Raw genomic sequence first — 24,417 nt, 5'->3', positions numbered from 1 at the left:
CGACGATCGAATAAAAATGAGTGCGACGCGTACGAGAAAGAGGAGAAGCGTCGCGAAACACGGCATGGAAGCGAGCGGCAGAGAATACGGCTCGATTCGAAAATCGGTAGTAACTAGGTAGCCAAGGAGGCACGTATCCCTACTCCGAGAGGAAGGTTGCGACCAGTTGGCCGGCTCTCGCTCGGAACAGGTGGGCTCGAGTCGAGAGAGTCTCGGCCTGCCGCTTACCGCGCACGGATCGAGTTTGTCGTTCGACCGGTCTCTCGAGTTCTCGTTTTCGGCCACGAAAAAGTTCAACTAAACTAGCCGAAATATGCGTATATAAACGAGTCGGTAACAGGGTCGTTAAATCAGCCGGTGGTTTACCAGTTTCGTTCTAGTTCGCGCTCATCGCCAACTCGAACAAGAGCGCGTAGTGCGCGTTCGAAATCGCCGCGTTCCATTATCGTTCGTCGACACGAGTACGCGCGAGAACATCGACCGCGCCGAGTCAGGAATTCTCTCGACGAATTCTCTCGTCCTCTCGGCGCGACCTCTCGGCTCGACGCGTACGGCTTCGCGCCGCCAAACATTCGCGGTACCGCGAATGATACGAATCGACGATCGAATCAGCGGATAAATCGGCTCGCTTCCGATCCTGCGGAACCGCGACGAGATCTCTTGCCGCGGAACGAGCAACGATCGCCGACCCGATTTTGCATGGGTGTACACGTAAGTGAATCAGAACAAGTTCGAGACCGACCGAGCCCGATGACAGAGCTCGTGAACGATCCTTACGATTATCACCCTTCACCGATCGATATCAATGACGACAACGACGACGACAACGACGACGACAACGACGACTACGACGACAACGACGATGACGACGTGCTTCGATCCTGGCTAGTACTAGTCACGCAAATCTTCGACGTGAAAGGAAAACGCGCTAAAAAGGTTACTTGAAACGATACAACTATAATAGATTCCACAATTACAATTACAATTCGCCTCGGTGAGGCTCGATTCCACGCAGTCGTCCGAGAACATGGTACCGTATCCGCGTTTCGTTTACTCGGTCGCAAAACGAGAAACGACGCGATTCGCGATCGCCTCCGCTTTCCATATGGGTCGATCGTTTGGAAGAACGATAACGGTGAAACGGTTGTTCCATCGTGGACCATCATCGTCCATTTCGAACCAGTCGAGAACGATACGATAACGAACGAGAATGAAACGTTCGTCTCGCGAATCGTTGCACGATTCCTCTAGCCATGTGTCACGCGAGTCCCTCGCTCATCCGCCGTGTCGTCCATCGTCCATCGTTTATTGTCCATCGTCCATTGTCCACCGTCCATCGTTCGTCGTCCTTCACCCGGTTATGCAGCTAGCATGTCGCGGTTCCGTAGCAAGCGCTACGAAACGAACGCCATCGGAAAACTCGGACGAAAGAAAGGAAAGACGATCGCCACGGTATCGTGTTCGTCCGAGCGATTCTGTACCCTCGATGCAACGTCTGTAACAGCGCGAAAGGCACGGACGCTGCTTGGAAAAGGGTAACTCGGGCGTATCGGTTCGAGGATCGAAACGCGTTTTCTCCGCGTACGCGATCACCGAACGAAAGAGAACGGCCACGATCAAGCGCTTGTTTTCCCTCGTGTCTTTCTTTCGAATCACGTTACTCGGTCGCTATCGAATGCGATTTTACGCTTCATACACGAACGATGGAATATTCCGTGTGTACTTTTGCGATGTTTAGCTGCGGGCAGTGGAAACATTCAGATAACTTTTAACATTTTACGTGACTTTTAGCGGCGTCTAGCGTACTCGACGAAATCAGTAAAAAAGCCCGCATGCACGTTTCACGCGTTGATTGCCGCGCCAATTTTACGTTTCGCCTTGGCAAATATACAGGGGTTGGTCAAAATAATGGAAACTCCTTTTGTACGTCATATATGTATACACATACGTATGTGTAACGCGTGTTATAACATACGTTTACGTTTCCATTATTTTCTCCAACTCCTGCTCTACGCGCTAAAGTTTAATTTTCGCAAAATATAATATCGTATTTAGACAAGATTTGTTCCGACGATTCATCTAAATCGATCGATTCGTTGAACATTTTCTAGCTCTTATCTAAAATTTATCTTATTCTAATCATTCAAAAAATTTGATAACCCGGTTCATCGATGACAATCGCAGTTGTCAACCCAACGTCGCTCAACGTGTATTAAGTATGTGGTTACAGTGGATGCATACTCGGACGAATTAACGTCCAGACCAACACGGTACATCGAAATAATGAAATACATCTACGGATTCTTATGAGCGTACGCATCTCGATCTTTCGACGTTTCGTTCGCCAGAACTCCAGTTCAATACGCATCCGCCGTAACCATAACGTAAAATACTCGGCGTACGAAGAGCCAAAACAATTGGCGCAATTTGCAAAAAGTTTGATGATTCTGCGCCGAAGCTTCGGGACGGTGTATGGGCGAATCGCGGCGCGGTGCGGCGAGTGCGCTTACGAAATGGTATGTAACGCGCGCGAACGTCCGCAACTCGTGCATGCTCGTAACCCTCGCGCAATCGCGATTACATTCGCCGTTTTATCGACTCGTTTATCTGAACGACCAGTGGCGGCAATCGCGTCGTTTAAATCCTTTCTTCCGCGTAGAAAGTTAGCGCGTAGGAAACCTGTTAGCCCGATCGTTCGATCCGCGAAACTGTGTTGGCTCCTCGCGTCCTATCTGCCTGTCGATCGACTATCGTCGTGCCGAGAATAAACGAAAGGAATTTAAAGAAGAAACGGGACGTTCCGTAGGAGAGAAGCGAGGCCCACCGTACCGATGTCACCGGCAGAATGGCCAGGGATCGTTCCGGTTCAGAGTATTCGGAGAACATGAGCGACGCCACGACTTGCAGCTGCACGACGAGTTCCGCTGACAAGGCTAGTAGCGCATGTTAGAGTAAAATCTCGTTTGTAAGGGATAGCGGTAAGTCGCGATAAATCGGATCGGTCGCGCGCGATTGGCGCGTGATCGATCGGATTCGGAAGAACGATACGGGCTACAGCCGTGGCTCGATTCGGCTCGGCTCGGCACGGCTCGGCTCGGCTTGAAACAGCGCGAACCACTCTTCCGGAAGAGAGTACGAGAGGTATGCGAGACGGCAGCGTCCGATAATGGGAACGACGGTGGTGGTGTTTTCAGTGTTCGTTGCGTGGCTGCGGTATGTTTCAAGAGCCGTTTTTCCTACATCCACCTGGCTCGCGACCACGCGATGGAATCTACATAAATCCGATGAGCGCGTACATCGGCGAGCCTGTCAAGCCGAAGGATACAGAGTCCTTTTATCTGCACAGCCCGCACGATCTCGTCTACACGAGGATTACGCGATTGTTCGCGGACACGGACAAGCATCGACACTTTGAGAAGAAGGACGAGACTTTGACTGGTAAGTGGCGCGAGTCCCAGATATCTCGCGCTGCTGTCGAGACTTCGACTCGGTACGCGCGTCGTTCGCTTCCGGTAGCGACGAGTCGTAAAGCGAAACATCGAAGCTCTGTCCTCGCTGAAGCAACGACGAGCAACTTTACATCGCCTCTCGCTGCCGCACGTTTCGTCGCAAAACATTTCCAACGACCAGCGACACGTAGAAAGACTTCGTCCACGCTGCACTTTGTTTCGTTGAATTTTGTCTTTTCTTATCTCTAGCGATCCCGATTGCAACAAGCAACGAGCAACGATATTTCGTCGCTGTACATAGTTCTAGAGCTAAGTTCGAAGTCCATGAAGTTCAATAACGTCGTGTGGAGTCAGGACGTAGGAAATATTTGTTGATTTCTGCGTACAATAGAATCTTCGTCGCATTATCAACAAATTGTATTCTCTGTACCAATCGGACGTACATGGATTGGTTGATTACATTTGTCTGGAAAATGCAGTTAGGATAGTTCGAAGCTAGAGCGACGACTTGTTGCTGGCAATAGAAATACGAAAAACCCTGGAGAAACATTCGCTACGATTTTTTTTCGTACGTACAACGTCGATAAAAAATTTCTCGCTGTTGCTTTAGCGTGGACTTTAGAGGATTTTAGAGATACTCGTTACGCCGCGGCGCCGTCTCGACCGATCGACCAAACGGTCTTCCATTCGTCTTCTGAATTTTCAGTGAAAGTGGACGTACACTTCAACAATGGCGTTCTCGACCGATCGTCCAGCGAAAACGGCTACACGACCAAAGCCGAAATGACGCGCGAGCCGTCCGAGCACGCGTACGAGCAAATTTGTTTGCGCCAGGATCCTGAGACCGCTGGCATAGTCGCCAGCCAACAGAGGAAGGTGCAGATCGACAACGTATCCGATCGCAGGTACGCGGCACCAATCGCGCGCTCGTCAGCTCGCTCGTAGTCGTCCCGGTCGATCGACGATACGTAGTAATACATACCGCTAAAACCAGCATGGATTTCACAATAGTCGCGCGGATCTTGTTCGCTTTCGAAACACGTTCGTTTCCGCTAATGCTCGGTCAGCCGTTTCTCGCGGAAGGACGACCTCGATATTTCCGCTGGAACGTAGCCGGTTTAACAGGACCGGTGTGTATAATCAACGCGAGGACGAGTGTCGTCGATCGACGAGCTTGAAATGGTACGAGAGTGGCGCACGAACGGACTGGTTGGCGATATGAACGTGACGAATCGATTTCAGCCGATCTCGAAAAACCGATCGCAGATACAGTAGATCGAGTAGCGCGAGCGAGTCGTCGAACGTCAGTAGCGAGATTCCTTGCTTCTCGTCGAGCGCGTCGACGCCGTCGCTGTCGCGGAACAGCAGCAACGAACGAGCCGGAAAGAAGTTTACCGTGGAGTCGTCGTCGCACGGTACGTTGAATCGACGAGTGCGTTTCCAAATGACAACCGCTGATCGATCGTCCATACGATTTTCAGAGAAAAAGAACACGACCAGTACGTCGTCGCAAGTAGAAAGCGAAAAGGAGATCAAACCGGCGAACGGCGGAGTCAGGTAAGTAGGCCGAGCGATAAGGCCGTGCGCCGCCAGACAGAAAATCGAAGAGAAGCGAACTGATTGCATTCGATTCTAAGCGATTTTATCGCGACGAAACGCGTCGGACGACTCGTTGGTTCGACGACTCGCGCGATATATCGTAGGCAAAAACTAGCTCACGATGTACTTCTTCTTCGTTTTCTTCTTCTTCTTCTTCTTCTTCTTCTTCTTCTTCTTCTTTTCCTTCTTCTTCTTCTTCTTTCCCTGCATCGCGCGTCTTTCTCAGCTTCGCCAAGCCACCGCCTCCACCACCACCGCCCCCACTACCGGAGAAGGAAGACGTCGTGGTGCTCGTGGTGAACGCCAAGCAAAACGCGGAACCTATAACCAGGGACGAGAAAAGAGACGTGTCCGGTGAAACGAACCGGAATGGAAGAACCGAGAACGGAGCAAACCTTGCATCTGCAGGTAAGCTAGAAGATATAGCTCTCTCGAACTGTCGATAACTTCGTTTCTTAGCTCCTCGATTCGTCTCGCTCGATTATCTGTCATTTGTAAAAAAAAAAAAAGGAAAGAAAAAGGGTAGCTAAGCTAAGGGAAACGCGAGAGTGAAAAGTGTAAATCGAAAAATGGGCAAAGAGAAAAGCGGATGAGTCGAAGAGAGAAAAAGATGGTGGCAGGAGGGGAGGGGGAAATGAGATGGAGTAGAAATAGAAGAAGAGGGTGGGCGAGATTAATCGAGCCGAACGATCGACCGATTTAAACCAGGTATTTTTACGTCGCTGAACGCGGTTTAACGATAATGATGATAATAATTAAAGCCTCGGTGAATCGCAAAGACGGCCACTTACTAGACCATAGCGCTCATCGGGCATATAATACACTTACCTAGATTTCACTTGTCCGACGCGTACTACGATTCGTTTCCCCCACCTCGTTTCTGTTTCGGAACAGCGATCAACAAGTCCGACGTATCCTGCGGCGAGCATCAGCAGCCGGAAGTGCCTCCTGCCAGTCCACCGGCGGACACCGAGGAAATTAAGACGAACCAAACGTCCCATCTGGTCAATAAACATATGGTGCTACCGTTCATACCGCCCAAGTTCGCCAACGCGGACTCCAACACTCTGCTCAAGCCGTCCGAGTATCTCAAGAGCATCTGCAAGATTTCGTCAAAGAGCAGCCTGTTGAAAGCAAGGTCGGTAGGATAGGTTGACGAACGATACCGATACCGATATCGCTTTTATACGATGCTCGTCGGGATCGCTCGTCTCATCGTGTTCGCCTATCGAGGTACAGAGAAATGAAAAGTTGGCTAGAGAGATGTCATGTGTTGCTATATCGTTTTATTTCTATGTACGTGACACTTTAGGCCAATACGCGTGTTTATCTTTACGACTGCACCGGATCTATCAGAAATAACCAACCGAACTCGCGTTTCTTCGCCTAGCCATCTTCTCGTTTCAGCACCGATATCTCAACTTCGGAGCCCAAAGTGTATCGAGTCAACGAACTTTAAAGCGAAGCGAATCGATGTTGCAACAACCTTGCAACGAGATATGCACTAAATATCATTTTTAGATTTATATTATATCGTCGCTGTTACGTTCAAAAATTGCAACGACTTGGAACGAACAAATTTTTACCATCGGGAAGAGTGAAGAATTTGATAGAAAAAATTTTTAAAACGTTAATTTTTTCTTTTTTTTTTTTTTTTTTTCATACGTAGACTTGATACACTCTGATTTTGGGGATCGTATATATATAGAAATATACGGAAGTATATACGTTACGGTCCAAGTGACTAATGGGTCATTATTCGTAATGCTTAGTCATTACAGTTTTAAGGTTTCAAATTTATTACAGTGTCCAATTTTAGTTGCAGTTATTCGTAACGACCGTGTATCATAAATAATGTATTACGTAGTCAGTTAACGCATAACATATCTGAGGAAACGCGTTCGCAGATCGGTCGACAATTTGGACATACAAAGTAGAAGCGGTGATCGAAGAGAAGGCTTCGTCAGACCGGAAGGGACCGAGGAACAGGAGCAAGAAGAACTGAGGGAGGCTTTAGCGGAGAGGGGTGCCACGCGTAAAGCAACTCGGGAGCTGGAGGAGGAGGAAGAGGAAGAGGATAGGGTGGTGGTGGTGGTCGAAGAGGGAAAGGAATCGACTGCTGGACCTCCGCCGCCACCGTTGTCTCCGCTTCAAAAATCTCGACGTATCAACGAGGAGTCCAGCACGGTCGCGATGACCGATCTCGAATCACAGAAAACCCTGCAGCCACTCGCCACCATCAGCATTCAAGATCTGACCAGTATCCAACTGCGAAGAACTTCCGCGAAAATGAACGCAACGAAAACGTTCTCCGCGCCTCCGCCGCGCAGCGTATCTATGACGAACGGTAGGTTACCATAGCTAGACTGCGTATATTTATGCAAATTCATATTTTTACACGTACGATTAAAAAATTGGAACCCAGGTAGCCGATTGTTTCGGTGATTAATTGTCTTAACGAGCGCTATATCGTTTTATGTACTTTTACGTATCGTATCAACGCGTTCTGTGCACCTTTGCATTTTCGAATTTCCCATAGATTCGTAAAAATCCCATTATCGATCGCATTATCTCTGGTCTCGAAGCTTCCATCTATCTTCTTCGTCAGTTTCAGAGCCGTTCTTCGTACAAAAGACCGACTTGATCGCGGAACTGAAGAGAACCAAGGACATCCCTGGAATTAAGAAGATGAAGGTGGAGATGGCGCAGGTGGAGAAGACACAGGAGCAGAATCTCATGTCGGAGATCAACAAGGCGTTCAACGTTTCGAATTTCGTGGATCAGGTGAGCTATCCGAGTCGATTATCGTTTCTCCTTCGTTCCCTTCGTTTAGTCACGATCCTATTCTATTTATCGTGTTTAATCTTCTGTTTCGCCGAAGATCCCAGAGAAAGACAGTTCGGGGAACGTGATACCGATATGGAAACGACAGATGCTGGCGCGAAAGGCTGCCGAGCGAGCGAAGAAAGAATTGGAGGAGCAGCTCGCCAGGGAAAACGAAGAGAGACGACAGAAAGCGATTCCCGCTTGGAAGAGGCAGCTCCTCGCCAAAAAGGACAACGAAGAAAAAAGGTTCGCCGTTTCTTTCTCCGCGATTACCGTAATTCGATAACCAGACCGTGGATTTTTATACTTTTATAGGAAATTTAAAAGCATACAAACGCACCTACATTACCATACGTATTTAGTAAGCAAGACAAATTTCTGCTCAGGTTCTATTCCTTCGTGTACCCTTACGTGTCTTTATAAAAATATGAATTTTCACGAATAAATATCCACGGTCTACCGATAACGATAGTAATAGTATTAGCACTGCGATACACGTTGATAATACGCGTTTCCTCTTTTTAACAGACTGAACCAAGTGTGCGCGACGCCAACAGCCAAAGTAGATGCGGTAGCGACGCCGACGCCAACGCCAACGCCGACATCGAGGAGGGATGTTTCGCCTTCGTCTATCTCATCGCGCACTACCCACCGACACGAAGAGAAACCGGACGTCGAGGAGAAGAAGCCTGCCGACGCGAACTCCTCGCATCAAGGATCGCACGGGACGCAGGCGAACGAAACAGACGACGACGCTCAAATTATTCCGTGGCGAGCACAGCTTAGGAAGACCTCCAGCAAACTCAACATTTTAGATTAATCGTCCAAATTTCTTTCACTGGTCGATTCGACGAGCCTGGTGGTCGCGTGTGATAAAAACGGGTAGTGTTCATCGCGCGGCCATCGAACGCGCTTCACGGAACACGCTGTTTGTTTGTATGTACATAGAATCGAGTAAAGTTTATATCGAGAAATTCCTTAAAAAAACACGTTCGAACAACTGATTTTGCGTTTGTCCCTTCGAAAAACTTCCCTCGATCTTCCCAAAAAAGATTCGTAAAAAGAAAATGAAAACGGAAAAAAAGAGATCAGTTCGAGTTCGTTTCATAATTCGAGATATTGAATCCTATAGGTACACGTGACTGAGAATAGAGGTGAGAGGTATAGATATTGCATTGTCATAGATACGTGTGTTGGTGCGTACTCGCGATGATAACGACCACCACCGTCCAGTCAGCGTGCAACAGTAGAGGTACTACTACTTGCACAGTCACGAATAGAAATAGAAACAGGAATACTAATACGAGTAATGATGGACGTTTACAGACATATCGCTATATACCCAGTCCGTTGAAGCAATTTGTACGCTGTCGTAACGTCATCATTGGCACGCTGTAGGACCACCGCGCTATTCCATCAACGCGATTCCGTTGCCAGCAACACGCCGAAGTTCGTCTATACTTTGTTCTCAGGCCGAACATTTCTCCCGCGTCGCTAGTTTCGGGTCTTCCTTTCTCGTAGTTTCGTCTCCCTCCGAGACTATTCCACGCGCGTCTCGCCCTTTTTTCCTGGCCATTCCCAAATTCTATCGGCGTTTCGAAAAAACCGCGTGGTTCTTTTTCCTGCGTTGCAAGAATTACCGGACGTTTTTGCCTAATCCTTTCCACTCGTTCTTCCTTTCTTAACCCTGTTTTACGCCTTTGCTAATCGGAATCGACGATCGAGGAGCGCAACTAGCGATAAATTCTCCTCCGCTAGCTGCGATCGACTTCTAACGCATCCAGGATGGCTTGGAACCACAAGATCCTAGGTAAGCGATCCTTGCATTTACAATCCGCGTATACATCGTTGATCGTAAGTATTAGGACATCTATTCGTTACATTCATTGAGAGTTTTAAAGTTACGAACAACGAGAACGAAACCACGAATCTGTATCATTGTAAAACCTCGTAGAAAATTCTCCTCGACAAGAACAACGAAAAGTATTTGACTCGAGCTATAGATCGGCTGATGTTCTAATACTTATGGGTCGACAGTGTATCGCGGAAACCAACCTTCGGATTAACGCTCGTTCAAAGAATACAGTTCGCTAAAGTCGCGACTTATCCGCTACACACGATGCCACGCGCGTTCATCCGAATCGAACTTGGAACTTTCGAATCGAATCGAATTCGAACTTATCGAAACGAATCAAAGGTCGAGCGAGCATTATACGCTGAACGCCGACATGCGCTGCTTACCGCAACGAAGATCGCGACACAAACCGCCCGCGCACTGTGCCAGCCAACGCGAATATAAATAGCAGCCGGAAGCAACTGTGAAGTTCTGGGTGAAGGTCGCCGTTAATTCTCAAACGCGCCAAAAAACTTGCGAATTCGAGTACCGAAACGATACCGCGCGTCGCTTGGATTTTAAACGCGTGGTTAACACGTTGATTGCCATGCAAATACAGTGGCTACGAAAAGTATTGGCAGGTCATTGTATTCATTCATTCAGCCATTGTATTATAAGATTTACATACTGATTAATTACTATTCGAGTATATTCAATCTCGTATCATTTTGTGGCATACATCGTATGACTGCAAAACTTTGATATCACGCAAATGAAATGTAGAGTCTGCTACAAAAAAAAAAAACGCTTCATTGAAAGATAAAGATATGTGCCAATACTTTTTGTAGCCACTGTATGTATATTTTGCCCTGAAAGCCGCGATAGATCGAGATACATTATATCATAACTAGACTGCAGGTTTTTCTGTATTTACGATAAATTTAAATGTGCGAGTATTCAGAGAATGTGTATAACATTCGAAAATAAAACATCCGAAGTGGATTACTCGTCATAAGTTTCAGTGAACGAAACAAATTACCGAATAGGTTTCAATTTCTTTAGTTCTCTTCATAGTTATCCACAATCTAATCGTAACATTTAATTCTTGCAAAATAGTACATTGCGTTTGCGCCCTTTTTTCCGACGATGATTTCCTTTATCTACATCATTCGTATCGTTGAATATTTTTCTTTAATAATGAACAAAAGGGGGCCTCAACTCCAATGGCCCTGTCCTTGAGATATATCGTAGAGGGGAAGGGCCTGAGTAACATGCACTTGGTTCGTTAGGTTAGATCTTTTGAGGGATCTAACGTAGCTAGCCATCCATGGAATGTAACCTAACCTAACCTTATATAACAATACCTTACCACGATTAAGTTCGCGATCAAACGCATATGCAATTTCATTTTTGACCACTTATATCGGAGTAAATGCATTCTAGCAAGTATCATTGTCTTCTTGTCATAACTTTTGAACCACGATCGTCCCACGGCTCGAATAAAGCTCCGAAATTCAACGAAATTATGGTTGAAGCCTCCTTGCGTGTGTAATTGGTAATTTTTTCTAGTCCATGAAATTCGTCTCATTTTAATTCTGCAAAAGATTTAGTAAGACGTAGCTCACCAGTGGCCATCGTGTCAGTCAACGTGTTAATAAGAACGATTAATTCCTAACATTCGCGACTGAATCAATGGAATCTGGACGTACTTATCGAGAATTCACGGGTACCGCGCAGTTTTCGTTTAACCTCGATCTGTCCGATCGACTTATTTAGCGACGCAACAAATTGAAATCGGCCTGCTCTATGTAGTACAGGGTCGAATCGCTACCAACGGTGCCAATTGATTTCAAAAAATTGATGCAAGTGGATACGCACGTGTCAAACGCGTGCGGCTAGATCAATCGTTGGTCCTATTTTGTTTAACGACCTCGTTGTCCACCTATTGTACGTTCCTGCCCACAGCTCGACGAATGCACTCCCGATAAGACCCTTGCCGCTCGTGCTTTCAGATTCGCTGACATGTAGACAAGTGTTAAACATCATGGTGATCCTTGGTTTCATGCTAAACTATATGCTACGCGTCAACATGACGATCGCCATAGTATCGATGGTGATTCCGAGCAACGATACTTGGCGGTTGAACGATTCGAGTAAATCTGCCACGACCGAGTACGTCGATCGTGGAATCGCGGTAAACGTTACCTCGCTCGATAATGGAACAGCGACGATCGCCCCTAATCCCGCTACAGCTTCGTTCCCCTATGCGCCTGCACACGTACGTTACAGTTTATCCTTCGAAGGCTTTATCGTTCTTCTTTCATCCGTTCGATACGATCAAGATTTCCGCTCTGCTTCCCAGGAGGAAACGAATCGGACCAGATATCCGTGGAACGAGTACCAAGTGAATCTCGTGTTGGGTAGCTTTTTCTGGGGCTACATATGCACAGAGTTGCCAGGTGGCCGTCTCGCTGAAGTAGTAGGACCTAAAAGAGTGTTTGGATACAGTATGATGGTATCTAGCGCTATTACGTTATTAACACCTCTGTCGGCGACTTATGGCTACATCGCTGTCGTCGCCTTAAGAGCGGTGCTTGGATTCATGTTGGTGAGCTTTTCAATTTTAACTGGTTGGTCTTACCGATCTCTATTTTCCCATTCCACCTTGTAATAGCGTTTTTCTTTGTTGGCCTACGCCGTGTAATCGATTTCCCACATACATATGCAGGGAGCTACTTGGCCTGCCATGCAGCCGATGACCGCAAGGTGGATACCACCGACGGAACGCAGCAAATTCGTCTCGAATATGATGGGTGAGTAAATGACTTGTAAGTACAGGGGCGTAGCAAAAAAGTTTAAATATAAAGAGGGGTACGGAAAATAATTCTGCAACACAAATTGTATCTGACGAGAAGAGCGAATAAATATAATACAGTGGCTGCAAAAAAATATTTGTACGTTCCCTTATTTTCTACTGATGCGTCTTTTTGTCGAGTAGGTACATTTCATTTTCACATTATCAAATAGTGCCTGCTTGTAGGCATATGTAAGTATTACTAAATGACACAAAATCTTCACTGGAACTAATTAAACACTGCGAAATCACTTGGAATTAATTACTTGGTACATGAATGCTGTAATAAATACAACGGTGTGCAAATATGTGCACCTAGTGCAGCCACTGTATATAGGTAGCCGGAATAGGTAGCTGTTAGCAACATGATGAAAAATATCCAATAGAGAAGTTACTAATATGTACATATACACATATACAAATTGGCAAACTTTAAACTTCCTTTTTGCTCGCTACCGTAGGTAGCCCATCCGCGCCGGGTACACAGATAAAGAAAGACTGAAAGAAAGAAAGAAAGAAAGAAAATTTCTTTGAACGTCGCGTGTCTATCGTGTTTTAGCTTCGTCGCTCGGAGCGGCGATAACTATGCCGATTTGTGGGTTTCTAATCGCTTACCTCGGTTGGGAATCCGTGTTCTACGTAACCGGAGCGATAGGCCTCGTATGGAGCGTAGCTTGGTTTTTCTTAATATTCGATTCTCCTAGACAACATCCGAGAATCACGATCGAGGAACGCCAATATATCGAAGACTCGATCGGTTCTACTTCCACGACAAAGGTACGATCGAAGAGTACATATGTATCTAATTCGATACGTTATCTCTCTTTGTTTTTGGTTTGCAGAGGTTGCCCGTTCCGTGGAAATCCATCTTTCTCTCGACTCCCGTTTGGGCTATCGTGCTGACTCACTCGTGTAACGTGTTCGGTTACTTTACCGTTGTCAATCAACTACCAACTTACATGAAGTACATCTTAAATTTCAACATCAAAGAGGTACGTACTAACGCTTACCTTAGAAACGATGATTTTCTTCGATTTACTCCACCGCGTTCCTTGTTTCTCCATAGAACGGATTATTATCCTCCTTGCCGTACCTTGGCAAATACATCTTTGCCGTTACAACATCCTCTGTGGCTGACTATTTGTTCAAGACAAAGAAATTGTCGGTAACGGCTATTCGAAAGATCTTCACTAGCTTCGGTAAGCGTAGAATTTTGGTCGGGATTAACGTTGCTGCGTTCCACAAATTTTTATATTTCTACCTTGCCTGAATATTGACGAAACAAAGAAGATGATTAAAAAGATTCAGAAGATTTATCAGCATAGAATTTAAACGAGGAATCATACACACCGATAAGAATTTTTTCATATTCTGTTTAGACATGAGTTATTTTTTAACATCAGAGAAACAGAAATGAATGAAAATTGGCGGAAAAACGCGGCAGAGTTAATCCGCTGTAAGGTTACATCGACGTAACGATATTCGTTTTATTAGCGAATTATGAGTTCACTGTCTCTCCCGTTTCCTATCACCTTCACATTTTTCTTTCAACAATTCTCTATCGTTTCTGATGACTTTTATCAGGTAAATACATTCTTTAATTGTTAGCATAATCTACCTCAAGTATTATTACTATATCTGATATATCAATCAATAGTAGTCAACAGTAAGTATAATAGTAATAATATCAATAGTAATCGGTATCTTTTTCCGAGTTTAATAAAGGATTAAATAAATCAAAATATTTTTTTTATTACGTATTAAGATTTTCTTCGCACTCATAATTCGCAACACTTAAGTTTCGATATTCTGTAGCTCTTCTCATACTAGTTTCGTTTGTTCGCAGCCGTGTTAAGTCCAGGGTTATTGATGATCGTGCAAGCAAATTACGGATACGATCGCATTACGTCCGTATCGATTTTCACTATTGCTCTGACGATCAACGGTGCAGTAACAGCTGGATATCTGGGGAACAGTTTAGACATTGCACCCAACTTTTCAGGCACTATTTTCGGCATGATGAACACGCTCGGTTCCCTAGGCGGATTTCTAAGCAGTTACATGGTCGGCTCGTTAACCTACAAAAATCAAACCTATTCAGGATGGAGTATCGTTTTTTGGATATTAGGGTGGATTTATTGTCTTGGCGCACTCACGTTTACCATTTTTGGTAGCGGTCAGTTACAACCGTGGAACAATCCCGAGAAGAAGCAAGTACGAAAACAAAGCAACGTAATCACCATCGATCATCCGCAGGAATTCGTTTCGCTAGACGAAAAGACTGTTCCTTAACGAAATAATTGAAAAATAAAACTACAATTTCAACTCAAATGTATGATAACGTAAGATTTACTATGTTTTCATAAACGAAACGTATTACCATTATGATTGTTATTAAATCCTATATAGATCTCCGATATTCCGAAAAAACGTTTGAGCAGAGACGAGCTACGGTTAGTGACAGAATCTGAAACACTTCGAATCGCTTCGAATCTGTATCGTACATGTGGCGACAAATTTGAACGACTTCGAACACGCTTCGAAACTTAAAAAGACTCAACATCTGTCAAGACATCTGAGAATGTTAAGCTTCGAATCATGTTCGAAGCGATTCGAATTTTCCCTATACGTACAGATTCATCCCGTCGGTAGATACAGCATTCTGTGCTTTCAATTCGATATTCCGAAACTCTACAACCGAAAAAATAGGCAAAACCTGACGCCGACGCTGCAACGTAATTCTGATTATCTTTCATCGGTTCATTCACATGGCACTTATTAACGATCGGTAAAAAAGACCTCTGCATCCTTCTGTGAATCTGTCCTAAGTTCGAATAATCTATCCTCCGAAGAGAATTTCATTTCCTCCTGCCAATAGTTCTCATCGAAGAACAGTTCGATGGATTATTATCTTAGCGCGTTTCGATCCACCGTTTGATCGTAAACGAAATCGTCGTAGCGATTCAACATAGCGTAGCGATCGAACGAGTCATACGATTCGATAAAATGTGATATATCGTATAAGATGAAGAAAGGACGATGCTATGGGATGGGCGCCACTGCGTTTCAGCAATTTGAAAATAGGTAGGAGGGTCGAGGAACGAAGGAAGCACGAATGTATCGGCGCGCCGCGCCGCGGCGACCAGGCGGCGGCGAGGCGGCGCATCCGCGTCGCGATGACCGGCGTATAGGCGCCGCGCGTTGCGGTGGTGCTCGCCGTGACGCGTGGCGCTGCGGCGCTCTGCCGATGTACCAGGAACACAGTCGGTCCAAGAGTTCATTCGCGCCTTCTCCTTCGCCCCAACTTTCCTCTTAATTTTAATTTATTCATCGCAGTTTATCTCGCGCTGAATAGCGCCCGAATCTCGCGATTTCTTACCTGGTTAAGCCTTTGATCGTTTCTACGCTTTCGAGTAATTTTACGCGTTTTAACCTCAAGAGAAACCAAAATGAACGAGCGACGAATCATCGGAAACGTTCAACTTTTTCGTTACGTACCGATTACCAACGATACGTTATGAAACATCCGGTCCCTGGCGAGAAGGTCAAAGGGTAACGACAAAATAACGATTCGTTGATCGACGAACGAGCAAATACGTAACGATTAATCGAATATGCGCGTGCAAAATAGCTGTATAACGTTAAAGCAGACGCCATGTAAGTACAGTGACTCGCGCATGTATTCGAACGCTCACCACACAAAATATTACGTGCATTTTACGAAGCTTTGTGAAACCCTAGCTCCGTAATGAGATACGTCTATGGTCGTTGCAATGATAAAGTTTAAAAGCAATGCAAAAATACACATAGAAGCTACGAGATATATTTGCAAATATAGGTTTAGTGAAAAGCTAGTATACGACGTAAATATTACTTTCAAACATACGATTAGTGCAAAAGATGATCTCGCAAGATATTCTAGTTCGTTATTAAAATATGCAACGAATTATTGTCTGTCGAAAAATACTTTTGTAAGCTTCTAGAAAATATCTTGTAATTTCTACGTGTATCTAAGATTTTACCAATCCATATAATCACCATATCTATGTCTCGTTACGAGACTAACGAACGAGATTTCAAAACGTTTTTGTATAACATACGCGTAAAAAGTTTCTACGTATTTCGGCGAGTGTTTCGCGAGCCGCTGTAAATCATCGTACCAGTCAAGGAAATACGTAAAGAAGAACGTAGTGACCGGACTTATGTACTTAAAACGAAGGCGGTAGAATGCCAAGCATTCGCGGACTGCGCTACCGAATTCAATCGCTATGTCAGAAAGAAGAGGAGATCAGAAGAGAAACGGAGGTAGAGTCGTGGTGAAGTTTGCCGCGCGGGACCGCCCGCCCGACGAATCGTTTACCAGGCGAGCAGACGAGTCGACTGGTCGTCGTCCGAAGGGGCACCTTCCTTCGCCGGATGCTTGCCTACTCCGTTGTGATTAACTAAGGTTTAATCAGCTTTATAAGCTAAACTTTTGTCAACATGCACGCGCGCGTATGATAATCCGCGCGGTTATCTTCGCAGTGCTCGATTATCGAAAACATTTTGATTCGCGTCCGCAACGATGAATCGTCACCACGAATACGCACAAGCGGCGTTTCCGATCGCTCGCGCCTTTACCATCGAGCGTCGCGTCCTGTGACGTCGAACGACGTCGCGTGGCGTCGCGTCAATTCGACGCGAGTTTACGCTTACTTATAGACCCGTCGATCGAGCAGGCGACTCGAGTTTCATATGCGTTCCTGATCACGGTATTCGCGGCGCGTCGGACACGCTTTCCGCGCGACTTCAAATTTCACGAGGATCAGCGGTGACCACGATTGGAGAAACTTTCGTCTGAACCGAAGAAACATCGGCGTACACTCGCGTCTCGTCACGTTCGATTTTCATTGCTCGACCGAACGACCGATCGGGGTGTATATCGAGTATGGAGGCACCGCGTGTGTAAATTTTTCGAGGTATAATCGACCTGGAATGATTTCGCATTGAACATAGAAACGTAAGGAGAAAACGGTCCTAGCCGATTATTAAGGCTTCTTCTGGTAATAACGCGTTGGAAAGGAACGGTTGCACGCACCGATCTTGGCCAGGAACGCCGATGCCCTCGAGTAGCAGCGAAACGATTCTCAGCGCGGCAAACTGCCTTCCTGCCGCCCCCGACTCATGGGAACGTCCTCGGGGCGATGCGGGAACCAACGTTCAACGCCTCCTCTCTTCCAACGTGATTTTACTTTCGGCCTGCCTTTTATCTCCTTCCGTCTTTCTGGCCTCCGCCTCTGTCTGCTTCTCGATCGTGGAATCGATGACACAGCGTTACGCGACGCGGCGCCGCGGCGCTCCGTTCGAGTCTATCGCAGGAAGCGGGAAACGCGACAAAAACTTGGTACTTGTGGTCGATCAGACGCGAAAGAAGAAGTAACTGGCGGAGGCCTGACTCGGAAGCAAGGAGCATGTGGACACGCGAATCACGAGAAACCGATCGATCGTGCAACGAGAAGACGAGATGGCGATTGAGAGAGAACCGGTAGCCCAGACCCGGGGAGAGAAAGAGAGAGAGATCGTGTGTGTGGCGCGGGATGGGGCCGTTGATGGGAAGAGGAAAAAGAAAAGGGGCGAAGATGAGCGGCACGTATGCCAAGCATGCGGGTGAGAAACACCCGAGGCGGCTGACCGGCCGATCCGCCCACGTTTAAGGTGCGCATCGACGTTGCGAACCGTACCGAACCGAGCCGAACCCAATCAGACCGGACCACACCGTTCTGCACGGCATCTCACACTCTGCCATCCGGATTCGCCCCGCGGCACACCAACGACCGTGGTAAAACGGTTGGCTGCATCCTCCTTCGAATCCGCGCCGAGCCAAGCGCCGAGTTGACGTCCTCCGCTGCGAACCACCACAGAGAACAGATTGTCTCTCTCTCTCTCTCTCTTTCTCTCTCTCTCTCTCTCTCTCTGTCTCTTTCTCTCTCTTCGCTCAGCACGCGATTCGAGGAACTTAGAAATCGAACGCCCCCGCGGGCACACGCCACCGTCACGCGAGCACCGTTCCTCTGCTTGGAAAATAACTCCATTCGAATCGCGGTCATTTTCCATTTACCCGAAACGAAACGTTTGCGTTATCGAAAATGATAATGCAAATGGTAGATAGTAAAGATTATACGGGAGCGCTATCCCGTGCTTAATATACGCCAAGGAATAAGGTAAAAACGATCAAAGATGATTAAGGAAAACGTTCTGTTAGATTTTTAGTTCGGCGATCGTTCGCGATCTATCGTATAGATACTCAACGCGAGTGAACATCGCAAGCGTATGATCGAGAAGCGAGAAACAATAGGTTTGAAACTATTCGAAGAATTCCTGGTATTTTCGAGCGAGCGCAGAACTCGATGTTAAAGCGTGCAGTGATGTGTACCAGAACGCGAGTATTTTCTTTAATCGTCCATAACTCGAATACCGAGGAACCTACGTACAACGTATGTCCATGAGACGATTTTTACTTATCTCGGAAAGTGTAGATTCGTCCCCTGAACCACGAACACGCGTTTATGACTCACATTGTGCGTTTTTAAGCGCTAACATCGACGGAGCAAACTACTTACGAAGCAGCCAGCTACTTCGATAAAGTGTCGTCGCGGCCAGCAAGGACAAAATAGTGCGGCCAAGTAATTATCGCGGAACGAAGTACACGAAGCTCGCGTGCTCGAGCACCTTCCGGTTTCGGGGCACCCTTACACATTCACCAGCCAGGCAGGTTCGACCTGCAGCTCGCGCCCACCTGTCGTAACGCTTGTCTCTGAAATTTCCTCGTTCGAAGCGACCGCGACGCGTCGGTTGTTCGAGGCTTGGTCAGAAATTTGCACCTGACGAAGCGACACGGAGACTCAACTTTCTCCGAGTTTCAGATCGATCGACGATAGCGACGCTACACGCTTAGAACAAGCGCGAATCGAAATCAAGCCATCGCTCTCGATTTCGTCGATCGCACCGCGCGTAGCAGAGCTTTCTCGATACCTTTGAGAAATTTATGTTTCCGCTTCATCTTCCCCGTTTCCGGATCGATAGGAGAAGTTTGGAACCTCTTCCTTTTACATTATTTATCAACGATATCTCGAGTATGTTTTTTTATTCTAAATTTCTACTACGCGTGCCGATTTTTCTCATCTCGAGACTTTTCCTAGCGTTATTGCTACTCTTCTACCTGTGCGATTGGTTCAGAATGACCTTGACAGACTTTATGTTTGATGTAATTTTAATAAGACGTCTTTTAATTCGTGTAAATAAAAAGGTAAGAGAGAAAAGATGATAAAAAGAATGTACGATAGATCTTAAGTGGAAACAATTATGCGAAACGATGTAACATATACTAGGATAAAGATTGGAATATAAGATAGCATAAGCGATGGATGTAATACAATGTCATTGTTAACTGGAAATCATCCTAAGCGCAAGGACTATAGCAACGAGGAAAAGTAAAAATAAACAGATTTTTATCTAAATGCGATTCAATGAGTTTTAATCACAGGAGAAATAATCACCTGTATTTAGTTATGCGGAGAAGCACTTAATACCTTGAGCAATATTAAGAATCTTTTTCGTCCGACCTAAAAACTTCAGAATCTCGCATCGAAATATTGAGGATGTCCAACAGAAATTCTTAAAATTGGCTGCCACGCATCGTGCTTCCCCTATACCATTTAACTGCCATAATTACGATGATATTGTTAGGAGGTCGAGTCTTCAAATTCTACGTCGACAGGCGAATTATACGCGATGTCACGATCGTACGTAAAATTCTCAGAGGTTCCATAACCTGTGCCTCGTTCGTACATTTAGTCTCCATAAATTTACCCTTCGCAAGAATGCGGAATTGCTCGCTGTTAAACTCCGAACTACTTCGCTTATTATTTAATAAATATTTATTTAATAGAACGATGAATTTCGCCAGCTCCGTCCATCGTAATAATCGATACGCGTGTCTAGTCGATCTATGAAATCTCTAAGATTCCCTTAACATAGATCTCAATTCATAATTTTAATTTTAAAACTTCCCGATCGTTATTCATCACTCTCTTCTCTCTTATTACCATACGTTTCGCTATCTTTCCTGTACTTTCCCTACCTTTCCCCTGTCACTTCTTTTCTACTGGTGGAATTTTTCTATCCTACGAAACTATTAATAAACAAATAAATAAATAATACACGCTGCCACGAAAATGAGATAAATTTCGCGGCACGGTAACACCTGACAAGCAAGTCTGAGTTGCAGCAATTCGTTCCACGAGAAGGTGAGTCGCGCGATCGTTGCCTGCGACACGGCCACCCTTTCACGATCACCTGCTCTTTCGGTGTACGCAATTTTATAGCGCCTCCCGTTCACCGCTCGCGCCAAGAAAAAACTACAAAAGCTATCGAACGCGCACTCGCTCGAACAACATGCTCCGTTCGACTCTGAAACCAATTAAGACTTCCGATAATGTCGGTCGCGCATCTGCGTGCGGTATTCACCTTCCCCATGCCGTTCCCCTTTCGAGAATTCACGCGTACTCGCCATTCTACGCGCGAAACGGTGCCGCACGAACCTTTTAAAGAAGAACAAACTAGTTAAGGCGCGTTTAGACGTGCAAGAACATACAGCGAGAGCAACAGCATTCGTTTAACATAAACAGTGATCGAGCATTCCGTACGCAAACATATTTACGACAATGGCATTTTTGGCACATTCTTGGAGAATTCTTGGAATATTCGGATGTGACATTTTCCAGCTTATCTTCGAATAGCAAATTTAGCTTAGTTCGCGGATCTTAAACGAATCTTACAATGTGAAAATTAATTTCTTTATCAAATTATCTCTAAAAACGATTCTTACTAATACGTATATAGTTGGGGGCACGTCATCGGTTTCTTCTCGTCGTTTAAACTGAACATTGGCAAGAATACTCCTGAAATGAAACCATATCCGATTCTTTCCACGGCTAAAAGAATCGAATCGACGCTTTTGAAGCAATCTTGAAGCGTTTTTTAAGTATTCGCATGTTCGATTTCCGATTCGGCGAGTGCTGTCAAATGGCGAAAGAATGCTCGTTTACACTTCCGTTTGTAGACTTTCAAAGTGGAGGAAGCACGAGTATTCGTTCGCTTGATCTAAACGCACCTTTACAAGAACGTCGAATAGAACGAGATATGCGCGGCGATACGTCGCGACGCGACGCGGTGTACCGCGACGTGTCCGAAGATAAAATGTAAGAAAGTAAAACGCAGCTATGCTAGCCTCGCAAACTGCGTTTTGCACTTGACACGTAACGCGCCGAGTCGCTTTGAAACTGAGTAAACGAACCCACGCAATAATCGATGACTCGCTCGAGAAACTTGTCGAAGATCCTTCGACTCTGAAACTGGTATCGTTAAACGCAAATAAAAGAAGAAGATACGCGATATTAAATCGTGCCGTACTGCGAGAACGTTACGCGCAAAGGGCGAAAGGCAATCGAACTTATTCTTAGATCCTCGAATTTGTATATCTCAAACTTGCTCTCGTTTTAACAGGAATTTGTCTCCTTTTAAAAGCGTGTAACATCATTTTCATATTTTGTCAATATTCAAGGTATTTCTGAACGTTAGAAAAATACAATGTAATGGAAAATAACCGAGAGAACGTACGAGCCGTAACTCTAGAACGTTCACAGTTTTAGAAGGTTTACTGGCGTTCCCAAATCTGTGGATATTTTTTAACCCTTCTTCGAGCACCCTAGCTTTAATCTAACGGGTGAGAATACTCTTTGGTACAATAACATCGAACACAAGTTAGAGCACAATTATTAGCAGACAGCCGAGTAAGTAGCGTTAGCGGTTCATCCGGACTAAAAATCACGCGTAGGGACAAAAATAGGAGGAGAACTAAAACAGGCTAAAGAATGAGAACAACGAAATAACAAAATAAAACAGATAAGACGGTTGAATAGATAAGAATAAATAAAACGCAGTACGACACGTAAGAGACGCATAGAAATTATGTAGCTTAGAGATATTCCTGAGGGAATCTTGAAGAGAAGGATGCGAACGATATCGGAGCGACTGGAACGGTGGGAAGAAAGAATGTAGACGGTTTCGGAGAACGGGTGTGAGTCTGGCCGCGACACGATCCGAGTAGCTGGAATCGCGCAGTCACGCTGGCGCCAGTCGTACCGGTAACTCTATATCGATTCAAAGGCACGGTTGTCGACTCTCGCAGCTCCGTCGGGGATACACGACCGCCCAGTTAGCCGAGCACCGATGTATTTATACGACGCTGCCGAGGTACATCTGTTTCCATCCGGGCACGTGTCTACCACGAAATTAGAACGGTCGGGAAAAGGAAAGACGGGAAAAGGAGGCGAAACCAGAGAAATCGAGCATCGTGAAAACTTGCCAATCTCACCATCGAAAAAGAACCGAACCGATTCCTCGACGGGCTCGACTTCCATCTCTCTTTCCTCGCGGTCCCGCTCGTGAATCCATCGATTCGCCTCCATGGTTTCTCGATCTAAGCGAGAAACGTTCAAGTACGTACGTATACAGGCAGGTTCGCGAAAGCCAATCGAACACTTGTACACATCTCCTACGAATATATTAGGCGCGTTATACGAAACACTTTGGAATATCGTTAGCTCTCTTGTGAGATTTCACTGACGATAGATATATCGGTAAAGCTTGAAACGAATTCGAGAATACACGTGGAAATTAGACGAGACCTTTAGCACAAGCGTATTTTGCAAGAATATTTGAATAGTTATCGATGATCGCGGAAGAATATTTGTAACATCGTATCGTTGTTCTCTGGTCGTTCGTCGTTTGTTATTAAATTAAACCATTAAATTAATAAATTAAACCATGTTTGCGATAAATATCTTCCAATTTCTGCGTACATTTGTGGGTTCCTTTCAAATTGGACGAATACGATCGCGATAGCGCTGTCCCATAGTATCAGTAGCAGTAGAATTTCAAAATGTTTTACATAAAACACACGACATAAAAGTTTCCGATGGTATAACTTAATCGATCGTGCATTTAACTCGAGTATAATCGGTCCAATAGTCAGGTGCTTTCTATTTCTTTCTACGCGCGATCGTATACTTTCGTGTTCTCTTATGCTCGTTTTCCAGCGTATATCTGACCTCTCGAGGCTAAACGACCATCGCGGGTGTATTTACGCGATCCGCCGTGCGAGCGAAAGCTTCGACTTTCTCGCATATCCAAGATAACGTTAGCGAATCGTCGTGGTTGCGATCTGCACGGATTCTTCCGCCAGACTCGCCCGAAACGCGGTAACGGGCTTCCACGTAACGTTCGATACGAGTCGTAAGTCAAATTCCCTCGATGACTCGAAGACGTTTAATCGCGTGCGTAATCGCAAATGTTTGCGCAGCGCAAAGAAAAGTTACTGTTAATATGTACATAGCAAATATCGCGAGCAGCTCAAAACCATCGCGTTGGCCGATTACGTGAATGCGACAGCTTTTAAACGACCATGTGGCGCCAGATGTCGCGCCTCGTGATCTTTATAGCGTAGCACCGCTCTTCGTTCGACCATGAGAGCACACTACTGCACACACGATGCATGAGTTGCACGACGCACGACATACGGACGCAACGCTCCGTCTCTCTTTCTCTCTCTCTCTCTCTCTCTCTCTCTCTTTTGTCCTCTCGCTCGCGCACTCTGCACACTCTGGCAAGCGCCTACGAGGCGAAAGACTGTCTAAACTACGCACTGATAAATTGTACTTACATATCTCGTTTCATAGTTACGACGATAAAGACGATTGTTTGCGCGCGCTCCCCTGCAGTTTCGACCGCTGTGTCTTTCCACGTTGTCGTTTGCC

General features: G+C 45.7%; 2 protein-coding genes and 2 long non-coding RNA genes across 8 annotated transcripts; 2 read left to right on the top strand and 2 right to left on the bottom strand.

Annotated features, from left to right (window-relative positions):
• Positions 1-185: 185 nt before the first annotated feature.
• f (espin protein forked) lies at positions 186-8,861 on the top strand. 3 transcript variants are annotated; one of them, XM_069112413.1, is made up of 12 exons: positions 186-711; positions 2,807-2,932; positions 3,195-3,438; positions 4,156-4,354; positions 4,692-4,864; positions 4,931-5,006; positions 5,275-5,456; positions 5,943-6,186; positions 6,956-7,395; positions 7,657-7,832; positions 7,930-8,120; positions 8,403-8,861. In XM_069112413.1, the coding sequence occupies exons 1-12, from the start codon at positions 700-702 to the stop codon at positions 8,692-8,694; spliced, it is 2,355 nt and encodes a 784-aa protein (XP_068968514.1). In that variant the 5' UTR covers positions 186-699; the 3' UTR covers positions 8,695-8,861. The 3 variants fall into 3 exon arrangements, with proteins under 3 accessions (XP_068968514.1, XP_068968512.1, XP_068968513.1); XM_069112411.1 differs by lacking the exons at positions 186-711; positions 2,807-2,932 and having other exon boundaries at positions 2,950-3,438; positions 4,716-4,864; XM_069112412.1 differs by lacking the exons at positions 186-711; positions 2,807-2,932; positions 4,692-4,864; positions 4,931-5,006 and having other exon boundaries at positions 2,951-3,438.
• LOC138179561 (uncharacterized) lies at positions 5,289-14,414 on the bottom strand. 2 transcript variants are annotated; one of them, XR_011173080.1, is made up of 4 exons: positions 13,913-14,414; positions 9,930-13,828; positions 5,877-6,147; positions 5,289-5,369 (listed from the first exon to the last, which is right to left on the bottom strand). It is a non-coding gene; the product is annotated as an uncharacterized LOC138179561 (long non-coding RNA). The 2 variants fall into 2 exon arrangements; XR_011173081.1 differs by lacking the exon at positions 5,289-5,369 and adding an exon at positions 5,418-5,533.
• On the top strand, positions 9,248-14,893 carry LOC138179544 (putative inorganic phosphate cotransporter). The gene is made up of 8 exons (XM_069112427.1): positions 9,248-9,684; positions 11,721-11,986; positions 12,071-12,316; positions 12,437-12,521; positions 13,122-13,339; positions 13,405-13,554; positions 13,629-13,761; positions 14,409-14,893. The coding sequence occupies exons 1-8, from the start codon at positions 9,660-9,662 to the stop codon at positions 14,852-14,854; spliced, it is 1,569 nt and encodes a 522-aa protein (XP_068968528.1). The 5' UTR covers positions 9,248-9,659; the 3' UTR covers positions 14,855-14,893.
• On the bottom strand, positions 14,718-24,411 carry LOC138179562 (uncharacterized). Of its 2 annotated transcripts, none has more exons than XR_011173083.1 (3): positions 24,324-24,411; positions 14,943-15,037; positions 14,718-14,849 (listed from the first exon to the last, which is right to left on the bottom strand). It is a non-coding gene; the product is annotated as an uncharacterized LOC138179562 (long non-coding RNA). The 2 variants fall into 2 exon arrangements; XR_011173082.1 differs by lacking the exon at positions 24,324-24,411 and adding an exon at positions 15,196-15,465 and having other exon boundaries at positions 14,943-15,029.
• Positions 24,412-24,417: the final 6 nt, after the last annotated feature.

This window comes from Bombus flavifrons, chromosome 5 (genome assembly GCF_040668555.2).
Source record: "Bombus flavifrons isolate JBK064 chromosome 5, iyBomFlav1_principal, whole genome shotgun sequence".
In the NCBI taxonomy this organism is placed as follows: domain Eukaryota; kingdom Metazoa; phylum Arthropoda; class Insecta; order Hymenoptera; family Apidae; genus Bombus; species Bombus flavifrons.
This window is presented reverse-complemented; position numbering and strand designations above follow the sequence as displayed.

Coding starts and splice junctions, on each gene's coding strand:
- f (XM_069112413.1), top strand. Junction 2,933..3,194: donor CGACGAGTTCCGCTGACAAG/GCTAGTAGCGCA, acceptor TGGTGTTTTCAG/TGTTCGTTGCGTGGCTGCGG. Junction 6,187..6,955: donor AGCAGCCTGTTGAAAGCAAG/GTCGGTAGGATA, acceptor ACGCGTTCGCAG/ATCGGTCGACAATTTGGACA.
- LOC138179544 (XM_069112427.1), top strand. CDS start 9,660: ATGGCTTGGAACCACAAGATCCTAG. Junction 12,317..12,436: donor CGGTGCTTGGATTCATGTTG/GTGAGCTTTTCA, acceptor ATACATATGCAG/GGAGCTACTTGGCCTGCCAT. Junction 12,522..13,121: donor ATTCGTCTCGAATATGATGG/GTGAGTAAATGA, acceptor ATCGTGTTTTAG/CTTCGTCGCTCGGAGCGGCG.